This window comes from Trichechus manatus, unplaced genomic scaffold (genome assembly GCF_000243295.1).
Source record: "Trichechus manatus latirostris isolate Lorelei unplaced genomic scaffold, TriManLat1.0 scaffold00062, whole genome shotgun sequence".
Taxonomy (NCBI): Eukaryota; Metazoa; Chordata; class Mammalia; order Sirenia; family Trichechidae; genus Trichechus; species Trichechus manatus.
In genome coordinates, this window is record NW_004443998.1 from 10972519 (window position 1) to 10997636 (window position 25118).

Genomic DNA, 25118 nt, shown 5'->3' on the forward strand with positions numbered 1-25118 from the left:
GATACATAGACCAATGGAACAGAATTGAGAATCCAGACATAAATTCATCCACCTATGAGCAGCCGATAGTCCAAAATCCATTACACGGGGAAAAAACAGTCTCTCTAACAAATGGCGCTGTCATAACTGGACATCCATGTGCAGAAAACTGAAACCCATACCTCACACCATGCACAAAAACTAACTCAAAATGGATCAAAGACTTTAATATAAAATCGAAAATGATAAAGATCATGGAAGAAAAAATAGGGACAACGCTAGGAGCCCTAATACATGGCATAAACACAAAACGAACCATAACAATGCACAAGCACCAGAAGACAGACTAGATAAATGGGAGCTCCTAAAAATCAAACACTTATGCTCATCAAAAGACTTCACCAAAAGAGTAGAAAGACAACCTACAGATTGGGAAAAAAATTTTGGCTACGACAAAATCCAGTCAGCATCTAATCTCTAAAATCTACAAGATACTGCAAACCCTCAATAACAAAAAGACAAATAACCCAATTCAAAAATGGGCAAAGGACATGAGCAGGCACTTCACCAAAGAAGATATTCAGGTGGCTAACAGACACATGAAGAAATGCTCATGATCATTAGCCATTAGAGAAATGCAGATCAAAACTACAATGAGATATCATCTCACCCCAACAAGGCTAGCCTTAATCCAAAAAACACAAAATAATAAATGCTGGAGAAGTTGTGGAGAGAGTGGAACACTTATACATTGTTGGTGGGAATGTAAAATGGTGCAACCACTTTGGAAATCGATTTGGCACTTCCTTAAAAAGCTAGAAATAGAAGTACCATACGATCCGGCTATCGTGCTCCTTGGAATATATCCTAGAGAAATAAGAGCCGTCACACGAATAGATATTTGCACACCCACGTTCATTGCAGCACTGTTCACAATAGCAAAAAAATGGAAACAACCTAGGTGCCCATCAACAGATGAATGTATAAACAAATTATGGTATATTGACGCAATGGAATACTATGGAACGATAACAATGATGAAGCCGTGAAACATAACATGGAGGAAGCTGGAGGTCATTACGCTGAGTGAATTTAGTCAGTCACAGAAGGGCAAATATTGTATAAGACCACTATTACAAGAACTCAAGAAAAGGTTTAAACACAGAAGTAAACATTCTTTGTTGGTTACGAGGGTGAGGAGGGAGGGTGAGGGTTATTTACTAACTAGGTAGTAGATAAGAATTAGGTGAAGGGAAGGACAGCACACACTACAGGAGAAGTCAGAACAACTGGACTAAACCAAAGCCAACAAGTTTCCTGAATACAGTCAAAGCACTTTGGGGGACATAGTAGAAGGGGTAGGGGTCTGAGGACCATGCTTTCAGGGGACATTTAAGTCAATTGGCCTAACAAAGCTTATTAAGAAAATGTTCTGCATCCTACTTTGGTGAATGGTGTCTGGGGTCTTAAAAGCTTGCAAGCCACCATCTAAGATGCATCAGTTGGTCCCAACCACCTGGAGTAAAGGAGAATGAAGAACACCAAAGACACAAGGAAAGTGTTAGCCCAAGAGACAGAAAGGGCCACATAAACCAGAGACTTCATTAGCCTGAGACCATAAGAACTAGATGGTGCCCGGTTACCACCAATGACCGCCCTGACAGAGAACACAACAGAGAGTCCCGGATGGAGCAGGGGAAAGGTGGGGTGCAGAACTCAAATTCTAGTAAGAAGACCAGACTTAATGGTCTGAATGAGACTGGAGGAACCCCGGAAAGAAGGCCTCTGGATTCTCTATCAGCCTAGAACTAAAACAATTTCTGAGGCCAACTCTTCAGACAAGGATTGGACTGGACTGTGGGACATAAAGTGATACTCGTGAGGAGTGTGCCTCTTAGCTCATGTAGATACAAGAGACTAAATGGGCAGCTTCCGTCCTGAGGTGAGATAGGAAGGGAGAGAGGGTTAGGAGCTGGTTGAATGGACATGGGGAATCGGGGGTGGGGGGTGGGGAGGAGTATGCTGCAACAGTATGGGGAGAGCAATTAGAGTCACATAATAATGTATGTGTACATTTTGGTATGGGGGGAAAGAAAAGCATGTATCCAGTTTGTTGGGTGGGGAGAGGGTACCGCTGATGTAATATTTTAAAATCAGTTTGAAGTCAGAATACTCACTGGAAACTCGTTAATTTGCATTAGTAAAAATATTCAATACGATGTTTAATTTTCTCACATAATGGTGATGTGTGACTCAGACAATGGACTGCTGACATAAAATTATAAATTTTCAAAATATGAAACAATGCTCTTCAATTGTATTTAGTAGGAAGAAAATTAGAAAAGGAATGATGTTTTAGAAGATTTTTTTTTATAGGATATATTGTCAAGAATATTGTTAGACAGCACCACTTGTAAGTTGGTTACAAAGCCCTTTCACTGATAAATGAGAAATGACAAGGGAAGAATCGTAGCATTGACTATTCAAACATTCTCCTATAAAAAATGAAGGATTTTTTAAACTTTAATGCAGACATTTTTCTTCACATAGTTATTTTAATAAGTCATTTGAAGTCAAAGAAGCAAAATACCTAAGATATCATTCAAAAACTATGCAGTCAGGAGCAGAAATGACCTTTTTATGGTGTTTTATTTTTTATCCATTCAGATTGTTTTCCTCAACTGAGAAAAGAAATATAAAACTACTCAACTGGTCAAATGAAGTAGTGTGGGAAAGTTTTGTGTCTTTTATAAACTTAATATTGGATGAACAAAGGACAATATTCAACAACTGGGAATATCTCCCTTTCTTTCTCCCCCTAAAAATCCTGTGGAGTTATTTATGTGAATTTTAGGGTTAGAGTTTATTTCAACCTCTTCTCAGTTGATGAAGTAAGTGTGAATGAATGTGTAATTCCATTATGGCGCGCTGAATGGAACAAAATTTACATACCCATGTTCTGAGCCATTTTGGAGTGAAAAATAATTAGGTGTAGATATATATATTCTTATAAGGAATGAGTTAATCTCGTAACTACAGTGTTTTGTCTTTTACTTTCTGTACTCTGTCACCTTCCCCTCCTCCAGCTGGAAAGCAATTTTGTTAGCTTATATTGGTTTTCCCTAGAAAATTTTGCACGGGACATTTTTACCTACTTTGTGACTATCAGAAACACCATCATCTTGTACATTTGACGGCATCCTTTCTTTAACAAGTCTCTAAAGGATTCTTGAGGTGTGTCCCCAGTATTTGTTGACTTGATTTCTGAGTATCTTTCGGGATCCTCGAAAATTGCATCCAGAGTGTTCTGAGAAATAAGTCTATGGGAAGTCAAGGAACTCACTACTTGTCCCTCAAATTCTGGTCATCCTTGGGGTGGACATTTGTGTTCAGGATTTCTGGAAAGTAGATACCACCATTGTCACATGATCAAGTATTGAGGAGTTGAGGTGGGGGTGGTATTTTATAACATCATCTTAGACAATGGGATTGTGGACAGTGTAAAAGTAACAAGTTACTCTGAATGCCCTTAGCCAACATGATTTTCTCTCTCTAACTTATGTATACATTTTTAGGCTTTTCTGATGTTGGGAGGGTAGGGGTCACAGCTGACAAGACTGTCTTAGCTATGTCTGTAACTGCCAAGAGATGTTTTGACAGGTAGTTTCCTCTGATTATGGCAGGTTACATTCAATTACTTTGAATTTAATGTGCATTATGTTGGTGAGAAGTGGATTGGTTGCTTAAAGTACTGAGATTCATCTTTATATGAACCACTTTATTTCCTGCTATAACACCTTTTGCTATTGTGAAGATATAATCAATGTCTACTTCTATTAATATAGAGATAAATATTGGCAAATTACATGTTTTAAAATTGAAGATACTCTTTCTAACTAACAGACTAAATGAAAGGCACTAAACACGTGATTATTAATACTAACAGAGAAATGCAGAGAATATAGTTTCTCAAAAACAGAAGTTACATCTTTAAAACTGTGAAATGCATTTATTTTTGTTATATCAGCACATGAGATGATGCAGCCACCTGGTCATCATCTGATTGTGGAGAAATTGAAGGTTCTCATTTCTTTCCTGGGCCCTACTGCATATCCGCTTTCAAAAGTACTCAGAATATTACTACCTGCTAGGTTCAGACTTTCCTTGAAGCAAGAAAAGGTGGGTAAAAGCTTTCATTTAAAGCTACTTTGTTAAGGTGCTACTAAATGCAAATAAAAGCAAACAGAAATAACACTGTACTTAGATGAGCAAGAGAAGGACCTAGTCATGTGATATGGAGCTGCACCCAGGGGTAGCTGACAGTTGTCTTTCCCACGAAAGGCACAGAAATGGATTAATTGGCTTATCCCAAACTGAGAATAATTCTTTATGAAGCATGCTTGAGGATATACTTGGCAATAAATTTGACAGCTAGCATGGTCTCTTTACAGGTTGACTTTATCTGAGATTCTGGAAGGAGAAAACCAAATTTGCCTTTATCTCGGAGCTCAAAGGCAAATGTGTGTTTGATGCCCAGATCGTAAGCCCAGTCTAAAGAAGAACCTGTTGTCGGGTCTGTAAAACATAAGCAATAAATATTTAATTAGAGACAAAAGCTAATATTCTCTCAAAATGGAAATTCACTGGCACAAAATTAGAGATAGAAAGTAATTCCACATACACTCAATCGCAGTAATGAATGAGACTAGTGGTCTGAGTAGTAGAGTGTCATGTACAAAATAAGCCTGGCTTTGGAATCCACCATGCATTTTAAATATGTGCTGCATCCTTTAAATTACATTTAGGTTGGGTCGGTACTAAACTGAGTTTATATTCTCTGAGAACACATGGTTGCAGGCAGAGGTGGCTGGAGCAAATGCACGCAGCGGAGGAAACCAAGTGTGAAGAAGCCACTGGTCACTGAGAACCCACCAAGGAAAAACTATATATAGAAGCTGTATTGCCTTTTTTCTGTAGTTCAGATCTCTTGCTCTTCACGTTATTAGGATAAACTATTTTATAGTTAAAAGACAAAGAAAGCTTAAATTCGTTATTTTAAGGAAGCAATTAATCCCCTAATCCAACATTTTCAGGTCAACTTTTATGACATTTTACTAAGGATGTTATTACTTGGTAAAAAGATTGAAAACATAAATACACATATAGAGATTTTATATATATGTATATTATATATGGTTTATGCAAATGCATATAGGTATTATAATGTTCACTTGTGTTTATTTTGCTTTATGCAAAATACATATATTTTTAAATAAAAAATATATTTTAAATAAAATCATTTATGTAATAGGACAAGTAATGAGTTTAACTGATATTAACATTTTAAGCTTGGAAGATGAAGATTCAAAACTAAGATAAAGAGAAAGAAGGAATATTTTGGTGGAAAGTGATAGAGTTGGCTTTTAAGTTATTCAATAAATATTTTTTAAGCCTTTAATATGTACAATGTACTTAACTTGGCACTGCAGAGAGTGCAGGGTACAGAGATGGAAAAGATGCTATTGGTGTCCTTGGGAATTTACAATTTAGGGGAGAGAAGTCAAAGATGCACATCAATAGAGACAGGGCAGACTATGCTGGCTACCACAGGAGAAGTACAATATCTTATGGAGATTTAAGGGAAAAGAGATTATGCCTAGTGAGGAGGACATTATTTCATGCTCAACACCTGTTCAAATACCACCTTCATCATATTTGAGGAGGGCCTTGAAGACAGGGAAGGAGCCCTGGTGGTGCAGGGGTTAAGTGCTTGGCTGCCAACCGAAAGGTCGGCAGTTCGAACCCACCAGCCACTCCAAGGGAGAAAGGTGTGGCAGTCTGCTTCTGTAAGGATTACAGCCTTGGAAACTCTCTGGGGGCAGTTCTACTCTGTCCTATAGGGTTGCTATGAGTTGGAATCAACTTGATGGCAATGGTTTGAAGAAGGGCTAGTATTTTTCTAGGTGGAGATGGAAGAGTGGAATTCCAGGCAGTGAACTACAACGATGGGAAAGCATGGAGGCAGTTTTAAGGACTAGTGAGAGCCAGTTGCACTGGAGCAAAGGGAACAAGGAGCGTTTGTAGGCAAAGCTTAAAAAACCTGGTAAATCAGGATTACGAGTTTAGATTTTGAGAGGCAGTAATAGACACTTGAGTGCTGTCGTTTAGGATGATTAATCTGGATTGGAAAGGGTAGAGACAAATTAGAAGGTATTATGAAATGAAAGCCTGAACTAGGATAAATGTCACCATACTGGGAATAGAAACATTTTTTAAGAAACACTGGAATGGAAGAATCACAGAATTTAATAAATGATTGTGTCAGTCTGGGTGGCTGGGAAAAAAATCAGCATATTATTAACAAAAACAGGAAATCAGAAAGGAGTTGGGTTGGTGGTGGGGAAAAGAAAGGGCAGATGAAGACAAAGGGATATGTTTAACAACAATAGAACTTTCAGGAAGGGGCTGGGAAAACTGAATTTTGAAATGATTGGCAGAAGCATTGTTGGTGAACTTGGTGCACACACACTTAGGATCATTATGTGTTCTTGGTGGATTGATCCTTTTATTATTCTCTAGTGTCCCTCTTAGTCTTGACAGCTTTTTTTCTTTCAGCACAGGAAAAACAACGCGTCACTTTTTTGTTTTTGGCCTCCATGGTTTTAAATGAAAAATTCACTGTCATTTGAATTATTTTTTCCCTCTAGGTTATTTCTATCTGGTTGTTTTCAAGTTTTTTTTTTTTTTCCTTTGTTTTTAGTTTTCTAAGTGCATTCAGGCATAACAACGATTATGAGGATGTTGCAGGACCAGGCAGTGTTTCATTCTGTTGTACATAGGGTCGTTACGATTCAGAACCAACTCGACGGCACCTAACAACAATAACAAGTTTAATTATGATGTGTCTTGGTGTGAGTTTCTTTGGGTTTATCCTGTCTGGAATTCACTCAGCTTCTTGAATCTGTTGGTTTATGTCCTTTGCCAAATTTGGGAAAATTTCAGCCATTATTTCTTCAAATATTTTTCCACCACATTGTTTTTTTCCTCTCCTGGGACTCTGCTGACAGGATTGTTAGATCTTTTGTTATTGTGCCACAGGGCCCTGAACTTTGTTCATTTTTCCAGTATGTTTTCTCTCTTCAGACTGGGTGAATTCTATTGTTCTATAGTCAAGTTCACTGATTTCTCCCTCTAGCATGTCACTCTGCTATTGAACCCTTCCAGTGAGTTTTTTGTTCAGGTTACTGTATTTTTCAGTTCTGTGATTTGCATTTGGTTCCTTTTTATATCTTATATTTTGATGTGGTTTTCTGTCTTTTTCATTTGCCTCAAGGCTATTTTTATTTCTTTGTTAAAGCATTTTTGTGATGGCTACTTTGAAAATCATGTCAGACTATTCCAACATGTAAATCATCTAAGTCTTGATATCTCTTGATTGTCTTTTCTCATTTAGGTTCGATTTTCCTTGTTTTTGGTATGACAAGGGATTTTTAATGATATTGTAGACATTTTGACTATTATGTTAAATCTTAAATCTTATCTTAAATTTTCCTCTTTAGCAGGCAGTCGCTCTGTCTAGGTTTAGCATGCAAGTCCTGGCCTACTTTCATGGGTTGCGGTTCTGATAACAATATAGTTTTCAGAGTACTTGCATTGCTGTTTTGGTCTGGTTTGTTTGCCTAGTGCTGCTGCAGCTTCCATTGATCCCTACTGGTATCTCTTGAGGATGAGAAGTGTTTTTCCAGGTTGGGCACCTGGTGCCTCTAGGTGACAAATGGGATGCTCTGGCCTGTGGGAGCAGAGCGTGCTTCCCTGGTGGGAAAAGTCAGAAGCAAGAGAAGAGGCCTAAAGAAAGAATCTTTGGAAATATCTATATATTGTACCTTATTTTGGGGAAATGTCTGCTTTTAGAGGCAGTCAGCAGAGGCACATTAGACAGAAGCAAGCCAAGTGAGTTTAGAGTCAAAGAAGTCAGTCAAAGGAATGCCCAGAATTAGGGGTGTCTACAGGGTCAAATGTTGCAGGGAGTTTGTGGAGCATATGATCTGGCTTCGGTGATGAAGAAGGCTGCTATTTTAAACTAGAGTTGGGTTAAGGCTCAGTAGAAACAAAGCACATAAAGGTAAGAGGTAGATAGCAAAGGAGGTAGGGTGAATAAGACTTGCGTCTTGCATGATAATGTAGAGACTGCTGGACATTCTAATATGTTTGGTCGGTTTCTAGCTGCACAGCTCTCCCTTTGCAGTTAACTAAACTGTTGTAATTTTAAAGGGTTAAAGAGTATGCATATTCTATTTTGAGAGATTTACTTTATGTGAATTTCTCATTAAGATTAATAGTGGTGATTGAGAACATATGTAATTTGTGATTTTTCATTAATTATGTGATGTTATTGAATGAAATGTATTTTCTTTTATGATGCCACTTTTTTATCTTCTAAACCTTAAATGTGCAAACAAAAACTATACTAAGGCATAAAATAAAAACAACATCCAAAGTTTTTTACTCATAAGACATACATCATTACATCATTATAGAATTTAATTTGTTGAATATGATATTCAGTCCTTTAGCTCTGTGTGTACCCACTGAACTATGTGTATATATTTATAAAATATAATAATCACTTTCCATATACCAGGCACCCTTCTAATTGCTTTACATATATTAACTCATTTAATTAATTCCCTTCATCACCTTATAGGTATCAATTGCCATTTCACAAATGAGGAAACTTAGGCACAGAGAGATTAAGTAGTTATTCAAAGACACATAGCTAGCAAATGGTGGAATTAGGCTTCTGTCTCAAATCTAGGCTTCTGTTTCCAGAGTTCATGCTGCTAACCGTTGTACTATACTATTGCCTATGTCGATCTATAGTTCACCCACGGAAAAGTCTTCACTGAGTTCTACAAAGTAATGCTTTTTTTATTGTTGTTGTTGTTGACAGTATGTTCTCAATATTCTCCACATTTCCTATTCTTTTCAAGGCACACTGTTAAGTGCAGGGAACTTGCTGTAAAGTAACAAAACAAACTGAAATAAAACTCCACCTAATGAGGAATCACCTACCCTCACGGTGCTGTGGTTAAAGTGACTGAAAGGTCAGCAGTTCAAAACCACTAGTGGCTTCCTGGGAGAAAGGTGTGGTAGTTTACTTCTGTAGAGATTTACGGCCTTGGGAACCCTATGTGAGTTGGAATCGACTTGACAGCTACGGCTTTTTTTGAGCCCTGGTGGCACTGTGGTTAGGCGTTTGGCTGCTAACCAAAAGGTCGGCAGTTCGGATCCACCAGCTGCTCCTTGGAAACCCTATGGGGTAGTTCTACTATGTCCTATAGGGTCGCTATGAGTCGGAATTAACTTGATGGCAGCAGGTTTGGTTTTTGGTTTGATGAGGAATCTGGTTTCAGCCCAAAGGAATCCACATAAAGTGATGCTGATGACTCCTGTGTGTCCCATCCACTACCTACGTGACACAGTGCTTTCTAGAAAAGCATATCATTCGTTAAAACAATTATGGACATGCATTAGACATAGTAACCTGTGCTTTTATATCAACACTAAGTGAAAATTCTGCTTGAACCAGGAGCTCAAGCCAGAAACATCTGAAACTTCCTGATTTCAAACACATGAGCATAAATTGAAATATTTTTTCTGCATGTTTGTTGCCCCTTCATGTGATTTCAGTTTAAATGTCTCTTAAGAGGCGGAGTTCAGGTTGTGAGCTACAAATTCAAGGGCTTGGTTTTCTCCTTTTCAGTGTGTAGAGTGCTGTGGAGTAGTGAAAACAGCACTGGGTTGAGAACTAGGAGCAGATCTAGCTGTTTTGGAGTATGGGGCAGGCAACAAGAAGGGCACTTTGAAATCAACTTTCTAATTCAGAATTTGACTCACAAATGGAAGATATGAATGATGCAAGTTACCTGGTTCCTATCAATTCAAATAATTCTTCTTGCTAACTAGGTACTATGTTCAGTTATTTCTAAGATGGTGAAGGATTGGGTGTGCTGTCACTACGCAAATGTAAACATTTCACAATCTTTAAAAATCATTATTTCAATTTTTGTGCCATCTAAATTTTGCTGCTTTGGGGCAAAATAGAAGGCATACCATTTTGACTCTGATCTGGAGGGCTGATTTTTGTTCCTGTTCTGCCTCAAAGTGATAAAATCTTTATCTCATTTCACACTCTATAAAATGACAGGTTTAGGCTAGATCAGTGATTCTCAACCCATCATCTTAGAATCAATTGGGGGTACTTTTAAATAATGCCGGTGCCTGGGCCCCACTAAGATCAATGAAATCAAAATCTCCGGAGGTAATGTCTGGTCATCCGTGTTTTTTTAACCCCTCCAGAGTATTCTAACGGGAAACTAGGCTCGAGAACCATGGACTAGCTCATCGCCTAGTTTTCTCCCTGGTTTCAAATTCTATGCTTTTAAACTTATCTGCTCTATTTGTGTCTTAGGGTCCAATTGCAAACATGTTTATTTTTTTCTGAAGGTCAGTGGTCACTCTGCAGTTTGGATCTAAAAAATGTCCCCTCAACCCTTTTTTGTCTCCATTAGCTTGAAAATTCAAAGAGAAAAATGTAGATGTTTTTCTCAAATCCAGGGACTTGTTAAGTGACAATTAGGATATTGGAATGACTAAACTTTAATCGTGGGGTGCCTTTATTTTCTATTCTTACCAAGTCATCCACTCTGTTACCCCCTGCTTTTCATGAATGTTTGATTAACATTCAATCAGATGCTTTATTAAAGCAGTCACTCCTAGGAAATTTGAACATTTATTAATAAGCTGCTGCAGCCCTGTACAGAAGAGGCAGTCCTTTACAAATCTGAATTCCTTTAGAAATGTTTTAATATAACACAATAAAAAATTTAAAAAAAATCACTACACAGTTATATAGAATAGTAATTGCTCTTGACCCTATCCTTCCATTTGCCTTTGCATTTGGAAGTGACACATGTTGGCATGGAGCTATTATTGTATGTTTCTTGTTGTTGTTAGGTGCCGTCGAGTCGGTTCCAACTCATAGCGAACCTATAGGACAGAGTAGAACTGCCCCATAGGGTTTCCAAGGAGCTGCTGGTGGATTTGAACTGCGACCTTTTGGTTAGCAGCTGAGTTCTTAACCATAACGCCACCAGGGCTCCTATTGTATGTTTGACCATCCCGATTAGAATGACTAAAAACAGCTGTAAAAACCAAACAGTTAGGCGGTATGCACAGTGGCAAAGATCATGGCTTTTGTTCTTGGTAAAATTTGGGATTGAGTCCCAGCTCAGCTAGTTATAAGTACCTCATAGGGTTGTTATGAGGATTGGTTGAGATTGTGAAAATCCAGGGCTAAGCATGGTGCCTGACTTTTAAGAAAGACTCATAAACATTTGCAGATATTATTTAGTATATAGCGGAAGTTGACACATTATGGCTGGCAGCCTGTTTTTGTGAATGAAATTTTATTGGAACGTAGTCATGTCTATTTGTTAATATGTTATCTGTGGCTGCTTTTGAGCTTCAATGCCCTGGTTGAGTAGCTCCAACAGAAGCCCTATGGCTAGCAAAGCCGAAATTATCTACTCTCTGGCCTTTTGTAGAAAAAAGTTTGCTGACCCCTGGTATATAGAATAAGAGACAAGAAAACTAAGGCCAAGAAATCTAAGTCTATTAATTCAAAAGTGCACAAAGACAAAGAAAGTCTAAAAATAGTGAAGTGTAAGAAGTGGTGCTGAGACATTAAAACAACAGCAACCACACTAGAACCCTGTGGCTTCCTTTCTTAGTCCACCATGGAGTTACACATAGATTTCAGTTGAACATAAAGTGAAGGGCAGGTGAGAGGGACCGGAATCTGGTTTTACATGACCAAAGTGGCTGAAACTGGTTATCTACCTGTTTTCTTATCTGGACATAGAGAAAAGGCTCTAGTTGCACATAGACAAAGCCAAGGAAGAAATAGTTGAATTAAAGTTAAGTGTTAGAAAGAAAGAAAGAAAAAAAAAAAAAAAGAATAAGGAGTGTAGACCCCTCTTGAACGAATTCTTGTTAGTTCTAGTTCTAGGTGGCAGGGGACAGGGAGGTAGATGCAGCAAACGGTGAATTTGTCTTCATTTAATAACTTCTGTTGACTTTGTAATCTTTTACAAATTCTCCCCCTGCCAAAAAAGGCAGAATCTGTCCCCTAGATTTGCATGTAATTCAGAAATCTCCTATGAAAACTGGATTTTAAATGAGCAATTCCAGGCATTCTAACCCTAACTACTAGTTCTATAATTTTCTTTAATATTTATAAAAAAGAATCAAGGAAAAGGACACAGTGAATAATAGAGAAAAACTTACAGGTTATTGATGCCATTGGGTCATAGATGTAGCGGGTTTCATAGTGAGTTGCTAGAGCGTCAGTGCCAATCTTTGCCACTTTGGCCTGGAGAGAAAGAATAGAGAGGAATAGTAGCATACTATGCAAATGACATTAATTTACTAGAGATTAAAAAAATCAATTTTACTGGTTATTTGGCGTTTGAAGATCTAAATAAAATAAATGGTTTAATGAGAAATCTATTTTCATAAGATATTTTGTCATTGTAAAGACTCTTCTAAATTTGAAATCAGTTATATACAGCAACGCCAAATCTTGTTTTGGGTTTTTCTCTCCTTCTTTCCTTCTTCCCTTCCTCCCTCCCTCCTTTCTACCTTCCTTTAAAAAAGAAAAAAAAGAAAAAATACCCTGAAATATATTGTTTCTTCTTCTTAGATTTTTTTTCTGGCTTCAGATATTTTTATTTTCCAAAGTTAGTTTCTCCAGTCTCTCCAATGTTCCTCCTTCCTTTGTAAGTCTCACTTTGCCATAAGACTTTTCTCCACTCCTCTGGTTTTAGCATGCCAAGGGAAGAAAGAAGACTGACTCGTCTTTAAAACAGTTCTGTTAAATTACAGCTTCTCTTTCAGAAGGGCATTTCATGACCTTTAATACACATTAGTGCTTTGTGCTACAAGAATGATTGTTGGAATTAACTTTAATAGAATATGGTCACTAACACATTTGTACTCCAAATGAATGAATATTTTCTTTTTTTTGGAAGATTTCTTGTAGTATATATGTGTATCTATCTATCTATATATATACATACATATAGTGTGTAACCAATAAATAAGTTTTTGCTTAATTTAGTTGTTGTGTAAGAACTCTTATTTTATTCAAAGTGGTTTGTTGTGAATATATGTATTTTTTAACCACTTAATACCATTTTCCTAAGAGTAGATTGCAATTACCTTGCTATTTATTTGCATAAATTAAACAAACTAAGGGGTTCATATTTTCAGCTAGTTTGGTTAACAAAGGACTCTATGGATCATAGTTTATTTGTATATATTTTTTGTTTTACATTCACAGATGGTTTTAATGACTGGTTTATATCTCCGTACGAACTCAGAATTAAATGCTGCTGTGATGACTGCAATTGACTGAGATCAGAATGACAATTGTGACCTTTTAAAAAAATTTTTTTTTTTTTTAAATCAAATGAGGCAGTACTTGAGCTACAGCTTTTACTGGATGTGCTGTATTTGTTGGCCACCACGGGATTTAGGACACAGAACTTTATCTGCTGTATTTCTTTTCTTCTACCACAGTTCAAAATATCCATCCATCCATCCATTCATCCTGTCGGTTTTTGTGATTCATTGGAACCCAAATGTAGAGTTTTTTTTTTTTTTTAAAATAAGCTAATATGATGGTATTAGTTTTCGTAGAAAGGAAAAGGATTGTTAGTGGATTATAGTTCTGGAAAGACAGCATGTTCTTAGTGAAGAAGCGTCACACGCATTTCTAATGTTCTTTCTTTAGATAATAAATGGATTGATATCATTTCTATACTGCTTACCCACTCCAAACCAAACCCACTGCTGTCGAGTTGATTCCAACTCTTGCAACCCAGTAGGGTTTCCAAGACTGTAAATCTCTATGGAAGCAGACTGCTACATCTTTCTCCCATGGAGTGGTTTTGAACTGCTGACCTTTCAGTTAGCAGTCAATTGCTTTAAGTACTACACCATGAGGGAATTAGAAATACAATCGAACTCCTTAAATCTTTTGTCAGTGGGATAGGGCTACCAGATGTCTTTGCTGTTCTGTTAGGCTTTTGCTGTGTGTGGTCTTGCGGTATGCCCCATGGAAAATGTTAAACTCCACAAATTGTGTAGTGATAGGATTCTACTCTGGATGGTCAAGACATTGCTTCCCATTTTCTTAGAATCACATTTAATGATTTTTTTTCTGTACACTTCAATCGAAAAGTTAAAGATTACAATTTTAACGCCATCGTTCTTTACTTTGGCATTAAAATTTGAAATGATTTCAACGTAACCTATGTTGTTTTAATGAAGAAGAGACTGAAAGTCAATGGTGATGTCAGTGCATAAACCACCGACTTTTTTCTACCTACCAGGTCCTCGTGATTAGGTGTCAGCTCTGAAGTGTATCCATAAGGAAACAACAGCATCTGGGAGTAGGAATGGAAGGTGATGTAGGCCTTGATTGAGTTCAGGTGGCTTCGAATGAACTGAGTGACAGCTTTCGTCTCTCTCTCGGACTCTGGCGCAGTGCCATGGTAGGTATCGCTACATGGGTTATTGGTGTTAGGAAGCGCTGCAGGAGGACATGGGTGAATGAGATCACAACCTGCTCTCCATCAGTCCGGCCCCCTTCTCTTCCAATGTGGATTCAGAAAACGCTGTAAATGTTTTAGTCTCCCAGGTTCCCAGAGCAGCTTCAGCATCACTGTTACTCTGGACTAGCTTTGCTCACACATGTCAGTTTGTAACGGACTTGTTGTTGTTAGGTGTCATCAAGGTGATTTTTGACTCATAGCAACCCTACGTGAACTGCCCCATAGGGTTTTCTTGGCTGTAATCTTTATAGGAACAGATTACTAGGTCTTTGTCCGATGGAGCTGATGGGTGGGTTCAAACCACTAACCATTCAGTTAGCAGCTGAGTGCTTAACCATTGCACCACCAGAGCTCCTTGTAACAGATTTAACCCATTGGACTATGCTCCGCCTCATTTATTTCCCCTCCATTTACTGGGGTCACAGAAATAATACATCAGAAGCAGCCGGGAGTTGGAGTCAGATAGCCCCGAGCTCCAATTCAACTCCAGCCCTTACTAGCTGGGGACTGATGTAAATGACATTTTCTGAGCTAGAGTTTCTTCAGCTTGTTTCAGCAGGAAGCTCTCTGTTGGGATAGCTGCTTTTATCATAGTCACTGTGGGAGAGTAGAATTAAAAGCTGAGGTGATATTTTCAACAAAATCAGGTACAGAAAACATATACAAAATGGGACAGTGGTAACTTAGCCTTGACTGTCTGCAATCGTGAAGTCACATTTGTGTAGTGAGCACAGTTTCACCTGATCTAGCAGGTCTCTGCTTCTCAAAATCTCCCTTTCATTGCATTCCTCTCAGCCCTTTGCATTTTCTTTTCCCCAGCAGGGTGCTAAACATCTGAGGAACTACCTGTACGTTGGTTTTAGCCATTGAGTATTTATCAACTTTTATCACCAGGAAGAGAACAGGACCTCTGGACTGTACCTGATTTTTAGCAAGTTAGATGTATCAAGGAAAAGATGGCTTGAAAAACAACCCCACACACACTACCTCCTCGTACCCCCACAGCAAAACATTTGAAACTCCTCTATGTTCATGATGATTACCTTCCATTTAGTAGATGAGAAAATTAACACTCAGGGAATACCTAAACCAGTAAAACTGGTTGCCATAGAGTCAATTCTGACTCATGGTGACCCCATGTGTGTCAGAGTAGAACTGTGATCCGTAGGGTTTTCAGTGGCTGATCTTTTGGAAGTCTACCAGGCCTGAGGTGTCTCTGGGTAGACTTGAACCTCGAAGTTTTTGGTTAGCTGCCAATAGCAGCTGAGCACATTAACAGTTTGTACCAACCAGGAGCTCCAGGAAATATTTGTCTTTACCGAAATAAGGAGGTAGTTAGCTAAAGTTGGTGTTTAAACACTCTTAACAGCAGTTTTCCTGGAGACCAAGTCTGCTACTCACAGTTCCAGGAGGCATTAAAATTTCTGTTGAGGTCAGTGCCGATGCATCTGGAGTTTGGGTTCTTGGAACGATTTTTTCTCCACATGCGGTTCTGTGGGATTGAATGATGGAAGTGCTTATACAAGATCAGTTTTCATTTTTCAATTTGATTATTTCAGATTCTCTCTGCAGGTGTCTATAGCTTTGTTTGAAATTTATCTAGTTAACCTGAGGCCCTTTATAATAAAGAGGAAATATTGCTTTCTCATAATTTATAATATTTCCAGACACACTGTTTCTTATATTTATATTCTTAGGCCAAAATAATTCAGTTTGTTTGGAAAGCTACTGATTAGGTGTCAGTATCAGAACATGATCAATGGTGTTCTGAAATTACCCCTAATTGAAATTATGACTTCATAACATCTTTCATCATTTGGAGATTCAGATATAATACAGGGCAAATTGTGACTATTTTGGGCATAATTTTCAGAAAAGAAATTGATGTGATAGTATTTTTCTGAAAGTTTGGTATGAATCTTATTTACCAACAACAGGGAATAAAGGATTATGTTAAAAGACAGCCAGCCCAATATCTGTTTGTCTTCTTTTTTTTTGGTGGGGGGATACAATGATTTCACCTCAAATCCTTTCCCAATGACTTCTGCTTTGAAATTAATGTATATATAATGCCTTTAAATGACTTTTATTCTTAGCTAGAATAAGCTTTTGCCATATCATATACTCATATATTTCCTTTATAGTTACTGCTTTAAATTTTGTTTCCACATGATTAGCCTCAGTAGTAAATATTTTCTACTATTTCGTATTACTTCCAGGACACCTAAGCAGCCAGGAAATCATCCTTGCTTTAGTCTGAAATTGAGGTTTTTAAAAATATACTTTTCTAAATTGGAGTTGACTAGTTGCACAAACATTAAACTTAATGCCTAACAATTGATGTGCATGAAGTCGGGAAAATAATAGATCATATAAATGGAAACAAGAGTACAGAATAGTACCTGTGTCCATGACCAAATATATCCATCAACGTTGAAAACAGGAAGAACATAAAAATTCATTTGGTCCAGGAGTTTGGTCATAATTTTGTTTTTTCCATAACTTTTGGTTGCCTGTAGGGATAGGGATAATTTGAGCTATTGGTGTAAAATTTAGCTGCTATGTAGAAAGCGGTGGTTATAGTAGTAATAACTACTATTCCTTGACTCATTTGCCAAGGTCACATAGATGGATTTCAAACATTTTTTCCTCTAAATTGCACAAAAATAAATGACCCGTATAGATGACAGAAAAAAATAACACTTATTCAGACTAGTGAAAATAATTGAACAGAACATTTTTAAAAGGCTCATTTAATTAGTGAGATGTGTAGCATCCCAAGTGTAGTATGCAAGATAGGTTTCATAGGAAGAATGGATGCCAAGTGGAAAATGAGCATTACAATTTAAATTCTTTCCGTCTCATTTGTTAGGTAGATATAGAGTGGATCTGTAAGTATAGAAATATGGAAAAATTGGAGCGGATCTAGAAAATTATTATAAATAGGATTAAAATTTTATTCTTTTAGTAAAAAATACTCAAGAATTCATGGACTGAGCAGGCCACTTTTTTCTCACATCCGACTGAAATTTCTCTAATTATCTGGACTTTCTGTGGCTACCTATAATCTCTCTCACCATTCTTGGAAAATTTCTTCCAGGTACTTCTGCACTTGTAGCCGAAAGATTTCTTGTATCCCTAAGATGTGTGTCCCGTTATGGACTAAGGGGAGCCCTTGGCCTCCAGCTAGGAGAGCTAAAACAACCACAGGGATAAATCAATTCCACTGGCAAATTCTTTCCTAGCAAAAGTATCCACGCCTAGAAAGCTGATGTTACCCACATCCCATCAGCATGTCGTGTGCAATAGCTGGAAGAAAGACAAAGTTAAAAGACAGCAGGAGTCAGAACACAATAGAGAGTGAGAGGAATGACAAAGGGGTCTACTTATAAGCTGGATTTACCTTTAAAAAGTGAGCTTTCGCTTGGAAAGGAAATTTCAATATGAGCATTCCCAGTACTTGCACGGCCAGTGAAATACCTAAATGGGAACTAAAAGTCTCTGCTTTGAGCTCATTGAAGAAAGGGCAGATTTATAGGTAGAACTAGAAGATGGGGTCCCTGGGTGGTGCAAATGGTTAAGGGATGGGCTACTAACCAAAGAAGCCCTGGTGGCGCAGTGGTTAAGAACTCAGCTGGTAACCAAAAGATCAGCAGTTCAAATCCACGAGCCCCTCCTTGGAAACCCTATGGGGAAGTTCTACTCTGTCCTGTAGGGTTGCAATGAGTCGGAACCAACCCGAGGGCATCCAACAACACTAACCAAAAGCGTTGGCGGTTTGAACCCACCCAGAGGCACCTCAGAAGAAAGGCCTGTCACAGCCATGAAAATCCTAGGAAGCACAGTTCTATTCTAAAACACATCGGGTCACTATGGGTCAGAATTGACTTGATGGCAACTGCAACTGGTTTTAATCTGAAGACGGTTTCAGATTTACTGTACTTCACTAAAGGAAAAACTTTCATATTATAGCCCAAAAGAATTCCTTTTAGACTCACAAGCTGTCAGCAGGAGTTCAAGAAGTTTGAAGGAAGGTGTCAATTTTATAAAAAATTACGATGGTGAGTAAAATCCTGATCATTCATTATCTGACAGCACCAAATTGTGGGCTCTTGTAGTTGATTGGAACTGCACTCGTTTGGAAAGGGGTGTCACCACTAGTGAAGCGCTGGAGACTTGCCAGTCAGAGGAGAATTGCAAGAGTTCTGATTCACTTACCTGATAGACAAACCACTGGCAGAATGCTGGGGAGATCCATTCTCGTGCATGGATGCCACAGTTCATAAAAACAGACTTCTTTCTTTCATCCTGTTTCCCAACCTATTTAAAAATAAACTTGAGATTATTTTGCATGAACTCACACACTGATCCCATGTTGTCCAATAACTCCTTCATAGTCTCTTCAAAACAATTCTTTCCCCTGCCTATTGTTGAATGACTGTCTATGCATGTATTGTTCTCGGGGAGGACCATGGCATATATCCTTAAATGCCTATGCATAATTTATCATCTATTATATAGTTTAGTTTTCAAAAATGTTTCTTAGTGTCAGAGTTACTTTTAGGATTTTTTTTAAGTCACAATCTATTGTTTTTCTCATCGTATTGCTAACATCCTTTGGTCTGAGAAATAGATTAAAAAGACACTTTTGCTTCTGCCATTTGCTTTTGCTTGCTTGGATTCATAAACTGGGCATGTTTAGCCTGGAGTAGAGAAGATTCTGTAGTTATGTTTGGAGTGGGGAGGAAGAGGGGTCGTGGAGAGTGGCTGGATATTTGAAGGGCTATCATTTTGAAGAGAGTTTATATTTGTTTTGGGTGGTTGGAGAGAATGAATGGGTAGGAGTTCAGGGTAAGGAAAGACTTCTCAGTTATTGGAGGGCTGCTTCAGGGAGCAGTGTCTTTGGATGTACAAAAATCTAGTAGCAGTTGAATGGCCATTGTCAGCCCTGTCACAGAAGGGAATCCCCCATCAACGTGGGGTTGAAATGGTTCACTTACTTTTCTGGGATCCTATGATTCTATAATACTTAAATTTCTCTCTTCTTCATTATGTTCATTTATCAATTTCACTGAATTTTAATGAGTGGAAACTGTTTTGTACACCAGGGAATTCACATACTCTTGTAGAGGAAGATATGGGATGAGGGATGAGATATTACGTAGCATGTCCACTGAGTAAACTTTGATAAATGGTTTACCGCCTAAAACCACCTGTCACTTCTACCCTTGAATGAACATCTATAAATGTTCTTCAAAAGAGAAAGTCTTTTTATCGCGTCTAAATTAGCCCAGTTGTGTCACAAAGTAACATTTAAGTTCATCTTTTGAACATTAATAAAGAATCATTCTGGAATTATTTTTACCTGGAGAACATAGAGTGGATTATCTTCAACAGTCATTCCAATTTTAATACGAGATACCATTTCGGGGTGCTTATTCATCATTTTTTCAGTCCATACAACAATCTTAGGAGCAAAATCAGTTATAAGGAATTAGAATAAAAGAAAACTGACAATGGATGTTGAGTATGACTTTTTTTCGAAGTATAGGCATTTTATACTGTACCTTGTCCCAGTTATTATATTTTGCATAGCTGTGCCGGCCTGGGATAGCTTCTTTAACATCAAACTGTTTCTCAATCTCTTTTTGCAGATCATGAATCAGGATTCTGTTTGACAGAGGAATGATAAAGTACACATTGACTAAAAAAGGAAAGCACAGTTATCTTTCATTTGCAGAAATTTTCTCTTCCTTCTCTATCTTTGATCAAGTTAGCCCTGTCTCATAAAGAGTCTTCTCTAGCTATCTGTCTCAGACAGTCATGAGTCTAGCTTCTGATCTCCTCATTTATCTTGAGCTGTGCTGTCCAATATGGTAGCTTCTAGCCACATGTGGCTAGTGAGCACTTAAAATGTGGCTCATCCAAAAATAGAGATTGCTGTACCTGTAAAATGTACACTGAATTTCAAAGACATAGTATAAAAAAAGATGTAGAATATCTCAATAATATTTATATTGATTACATGTTGAAATAATAATATTTGGGATTTATTGGGTTACATAAAATATACTGTTAAAATTTACTTCACTTGTTGCTCACATTATATTGCTGTTGGTCAGCCTTAATCTACAACCAACCTTCACCCTTCTTCAAAGCACGCGTGCACACACACACGCGCATATACACACTGCATAGGTAACCATGGATATCCTCATCTACAAATCTGTAGATCATCCTCTATAATTTCACATTTTGAGATCTGGAGGAAACTTGAGTAATAATAACAGCAAACACTTAGCGTTTACCATGTGCTAGGCATTGCTCTAAGGAGCCCTGGTGGCACAGTGGTTAAACCACTCACTGCTAACCAAAAGGTCTTTGGTTTGAACCCGGCTGACTCTGTCCTAAAGGGTCGCTATGAGTTGGAATTGACTCAATGGCAGTGGATTTTTTAGGCATTGATCTGACCACTTTATGTACCTTAACTCATTTAATCTTCACGTGATATTTTTATCCTCATTTTACAGATGAGGGAACTGAGGCACCGAGTGTTTAGTTAACTTGCCCATAGTTACAGAGCTAGAAATTGGCTTGGATGGGGTAAGATAAGAAGCAGGAAGAATCTTTGGGAGGCTAACGTTAGGAGGTCAGAAGGCTTATGGCTTCATCCTGTTCTCTACCCACACCTCTCCCAGAGTCATGTCATCTCATCATCTGTACATCTCACAGGGTCCCGTGGTTCTGATAGGGGACCTGGCAGTCCTCCCATCAGCTGCTTGCCATGATGCTTGTGTTTGTATCTCCACTTCTGGCCTTTTGCCTGAACTCCGGACTTGGGCATCCAACTGCCAGCCTGACATTTTATGTATTTATTTCACTTTATTGTGTGAAGCTGAGATCTGATTAGGTTTGTTATCAAAGAGTTTACTCATTATTTAAACACTTGCTATAATATTAATAATAACTGCTATTTATTATTGTTTAATATGTGCCAGGTACTGCTTTGTGTACATTATTTTATTTAATGTTGTCAATATTATCACCATTTTGCAGAGGGGGAAATTGTTACTTTGAAAGTTTGAATACCTTCTCCCAGGTTGTACAATTTGTATACGGTAGAAATTGAACACAAACTTGCCTGACTTCAAAATTACTATTTTCAAATACCATCGCTGTTATATACACAAATATTTTTAGATATTTTGTCTTTTTTGGGATTTTCCAGCTGCTCCATTGGTGTTTTCCTACTCTTATGTAAGAACCCAACTGTATTTAATTATAGTACATTTTAACGTTCGATAAAGTGTCTCCTTATTCTTCTTTTCATAATTTTCTTGAATGATTTCATCTGTTTTTAATAAAGGCTTGCCAGAATAATTTTGTTGAATTAGAAAAAAAAACTGAGCTTTTGATTGGAATTACATTAAATGATGAGTCAATTTAAGAACAATCTTATTTTTAATAAACAATATAGCTAGTCTTTTCTGTTCTTCAGTAAAATTGTGTATATTGTTGTTTATTCATAGATTTTTTTTATTACTTTTGCAAGGAGCTTTTTTTCCATTACAATTTTCAACTGGTATCATTCGTGTATTAAAAAGTTATTGCTTTGGTTATCCTATTACTCACTTTATTATTCAGTCTCTCAATAGATATTGTTAATATCTATTAACCACTTTAAAAAACTATCTTTTTACTTCTAAGAATTTTTTAGTTATGCCTTTAGGGATTTCTGTGTAGTTATTTCTTCTGCAAATAGTTATACTTTCTACTTCTCTTCTAATAACATTTCTTTTTTTCCTTGTTTTATTGCGTTCTCTAAACTTTCTAAACAATGGTAAATATTAGTGGTGAAAGGAGGTATTCTTTTTTTTTCTGACTTTGAGAGGGATACCTCAAGTGTGATGTTGTTTGACATTTTGAGATTAATATGCAGTATATATTGATGTGATCAAATTATTATCGTTCATAGATGAATGGATGCAATAGATTTTATTGTTAGATTCCTTCATACATTATATATTATGTTACAACCATAGGAGCTTTGGGAAGCCCTGGTGGCACAGTGGTTAAGAGCTATGGCTGCTAACCAAAAGGTTGGCAGTTTGAATCCACCAGGCGCTCCTTGGAAACTCTATGGGCAATTCTGTCCTGTCCTGTAGGGTCGCTATGAGTCGGAATCGATTCGATGACAATGAGTTTGTTTTTTTTGCAGGAGATTTACAGACACCTTCACAAACAACCTAGTTCTTTTGATTTTAGATACAGTTCTAGAAAGCTGAGTTTAGAACTAACTCGTTGGACATAAGGGGAAATGACTCTCTGGAAGACAGTTTGCTTATGTCAGTAGGTGATAGCTGATAAAAAAAAAAGAAAAAGAAACTATAAACAGAAGAATTTAATAAGCACGGGGGTCAGTGGTCTCTTAATGTAGGTAGGTCCAAATGGCCTAACCTGCTTTGCTTTTAATAGCTTGAATCACGTATGAAGATATCATTCTCTTATCCCGCACTAAGCAAGTCAGTGTTTATTACGATGTTGTCATCGTTCCCTGCTGTGGAATGGGCCTCCAACCACAAGCACAATGGGATTGTACCATTGTGATACATAAGGTTTTCTTTGGCTGATTTTCAGAAGTATGTTGCCAGGCCTTTCTTCTTAATCCATCTTAGTCTAGAATCTCTTGCTGAAACCTGTTTGGCATCATAGTAACATGAAATCAACCAGCAGCAGATGGGTGGTGGCTGCGCTTGAGGTGCACTGGTCAGGAATCGAACTCAGGTCTCCCACATGGAAGGCAAGGATTGTACCACTGACCCACTATTGCCCTTGTTTATTATGATAATCCTCCCTAAAAGATAAACTATATTCAGTATACTCTGTTTTACAGGGTAGAGAACTGTGACTAATAATGGAAATATTTCAATGAAAATATTTAAAATAAATGATGTTTTTTGGAGGTTGTCATGGATTGAATTTTGTCCTCCCAAAATACGTGTCAAAGTTGTTAGGCCATGATTCCCAGTATTGTGTGATCGTCCTCCATTTTATGATTGTAATTTTATGTTAAAGAGGATTAGGGTGGGATTGTAACACCACCCTTACCCAGGTCACATCCTTGATCCAATGTAAAGGGAGTTTCCCTGGGGTATGGGCTGCACTACCTTTTCTCTCTCAAGAGATAAAAGGGAAGGGAAGCAAGCAGAGAGTTGGGGACCTCATATCATCAAGAAAGCAGTGCTGGGAGCAGAACGTGTCCTTTGGACCTGGGGCCCCTGTGTGGAGAAGCTCCTAGTAGTGGTGGTGGTGGGGTAGATGAGAAGGCTGACAGAGAGAGAGAGAGAGACAGAGAGACAGAGAGACAGAGATACAGAGAGACAGAGAGACAGAGACAGAGAGAGACAGAGAGAGACAGAGAGAGAGAGAGAGACAGAGAGACAGAGAGAGAGAGAGAGACAGAGAGAGAGACAGAGAGAGAGACAGAGAGACAGAGAGAGAGGCTTCCCCTGGAGCTCACGCTGTGAATTTGGACTTTTAGCTTACTTTTTGTGAAGAAATAAATTAATTTCTGTTTTGTTAAAGCCATCCACTCGTGGTATATCTGTTATAGCAGCGCTAGATAACCAAGACAGAGGTGTACTTATCTGAACAATTTTCTTCCTTGGATTGACTCCATATTGAAAAAAAAAAAGGTATCACTATTTTGGTTAATGACATGCACGCGTATTTTTCTTCTACGTTAGTAGTGAATCTTGTGCAGGGAGGTGCTGTCTCTTTTTGGACGTCTGTTCTGATCATTTAGGACAGTATCATGCGCTCTTTCTGCCTCCAGTGTTGTTGTTGTTAGGTGCTGTCGAGGCGGTTCCAACTCATAGTGACCCTGTAGGACAGAGTAGAACTGCCCCATTGGGTTTCCAAGGAGCGCCTGGTGGATTAGAACTGTGACCTTTTGGTTAGTAGCCGAGCTCTTAACCATTGTGCCACCAGGGCTTCAAAAGTTCTGTCAAATAAGGAAGCAGTGACCAGTGGGAAGAGTGCTGGTTCTCTGATCAGACATTCTTAGGACCCAACCCCAGTGCAACTACTTAATGTTTAATGTGATCTTGGGCAAGTTAACTTATCTCTCTGAGCTTCCATTTTCTAATTTTTACAGTGGAACTAAACATACCACCCAGGATTGAGGCGAGGATGAAGTGAAGTATGAAAAGAGTGTGGTATCTAGTAGGCACCCCGTGAACCTCTGTTTAACAGTGAAGCTGAGTCACAAAATGAACAACCACAGATGTATCATGTCCGGAAGCCAGGCTTTGGCTTATGCGGTTGTTTTGTTCTTTATTTCTTCCGTGTCTTATGATGAGGGAGTGTGATGCTGCTGAGCTCCACACGACTTGTTGGTTTCTCCTGGCTGATTGACGGACCAATCTGACTTCTGATGTAGAACACAAACATGGCGTACTC

At 38.1% G+C, this 25118-nt stretch overlaps 1 protein-coding gene and 1 long non-coding RNA gene across 2 annotated transcripts in view; one reads left to right on the plus strand and one right to left on the minus strand.

The window, feature by feature from the left end:
• Positions 1-3968: 3968 nt before the first annotated feature.
• Positions 3969-25118, minus strand: part of CPA3 (carboxypeptidase A3) — a 31214-nt gene continuing 10064 nt past the window's right edge. Inside the window, exons 4-11 of the mRNA XM_004379203.2 lie at positions 20225-20327; positions 20023-20124; positions 18876-18977; positions 17060-17170; positions 16059-16149; positions 14433-14635; positions 12328-12412; positions 3969-4554 (exon numbers count right to left, since the gene is read on the minus strand). Coding sequence (XP_004379260.1) covers positions 4367-4554; positions 12328-12412; positions 14433-14635; positions 16059-16149; positions 17060-17170; positions 18876-18977; positions 20023-20124; positions 20225-20327 — 985 coding nt within the window. The 3' untranslated portion in view covers positions 3969-4366. The remainder of the gene's footprint in view (positions 4555-12327; positions 12413-14432; positions 14636-16058; positions 16150-17059; positions 17171-18875; positions 18978-20022; positions 20125-20224; positions 20328-25118) is intronic.
• The window catches only part of LOC111821074 (uncharacterized), a 52423-nt gene continuing 41799 nt past the window's right edge, over positions 14495-25118 (plus strand). Inside the window, exon 1 of the long non-coding RNA XR_002824555.1 lies at positions 14495-14597. This is a non-coding gene — a long non-coding RNA (uncharacterized LOC111821074). The remainder of the gene's footprint in view (positions 14598-25118) is intronic.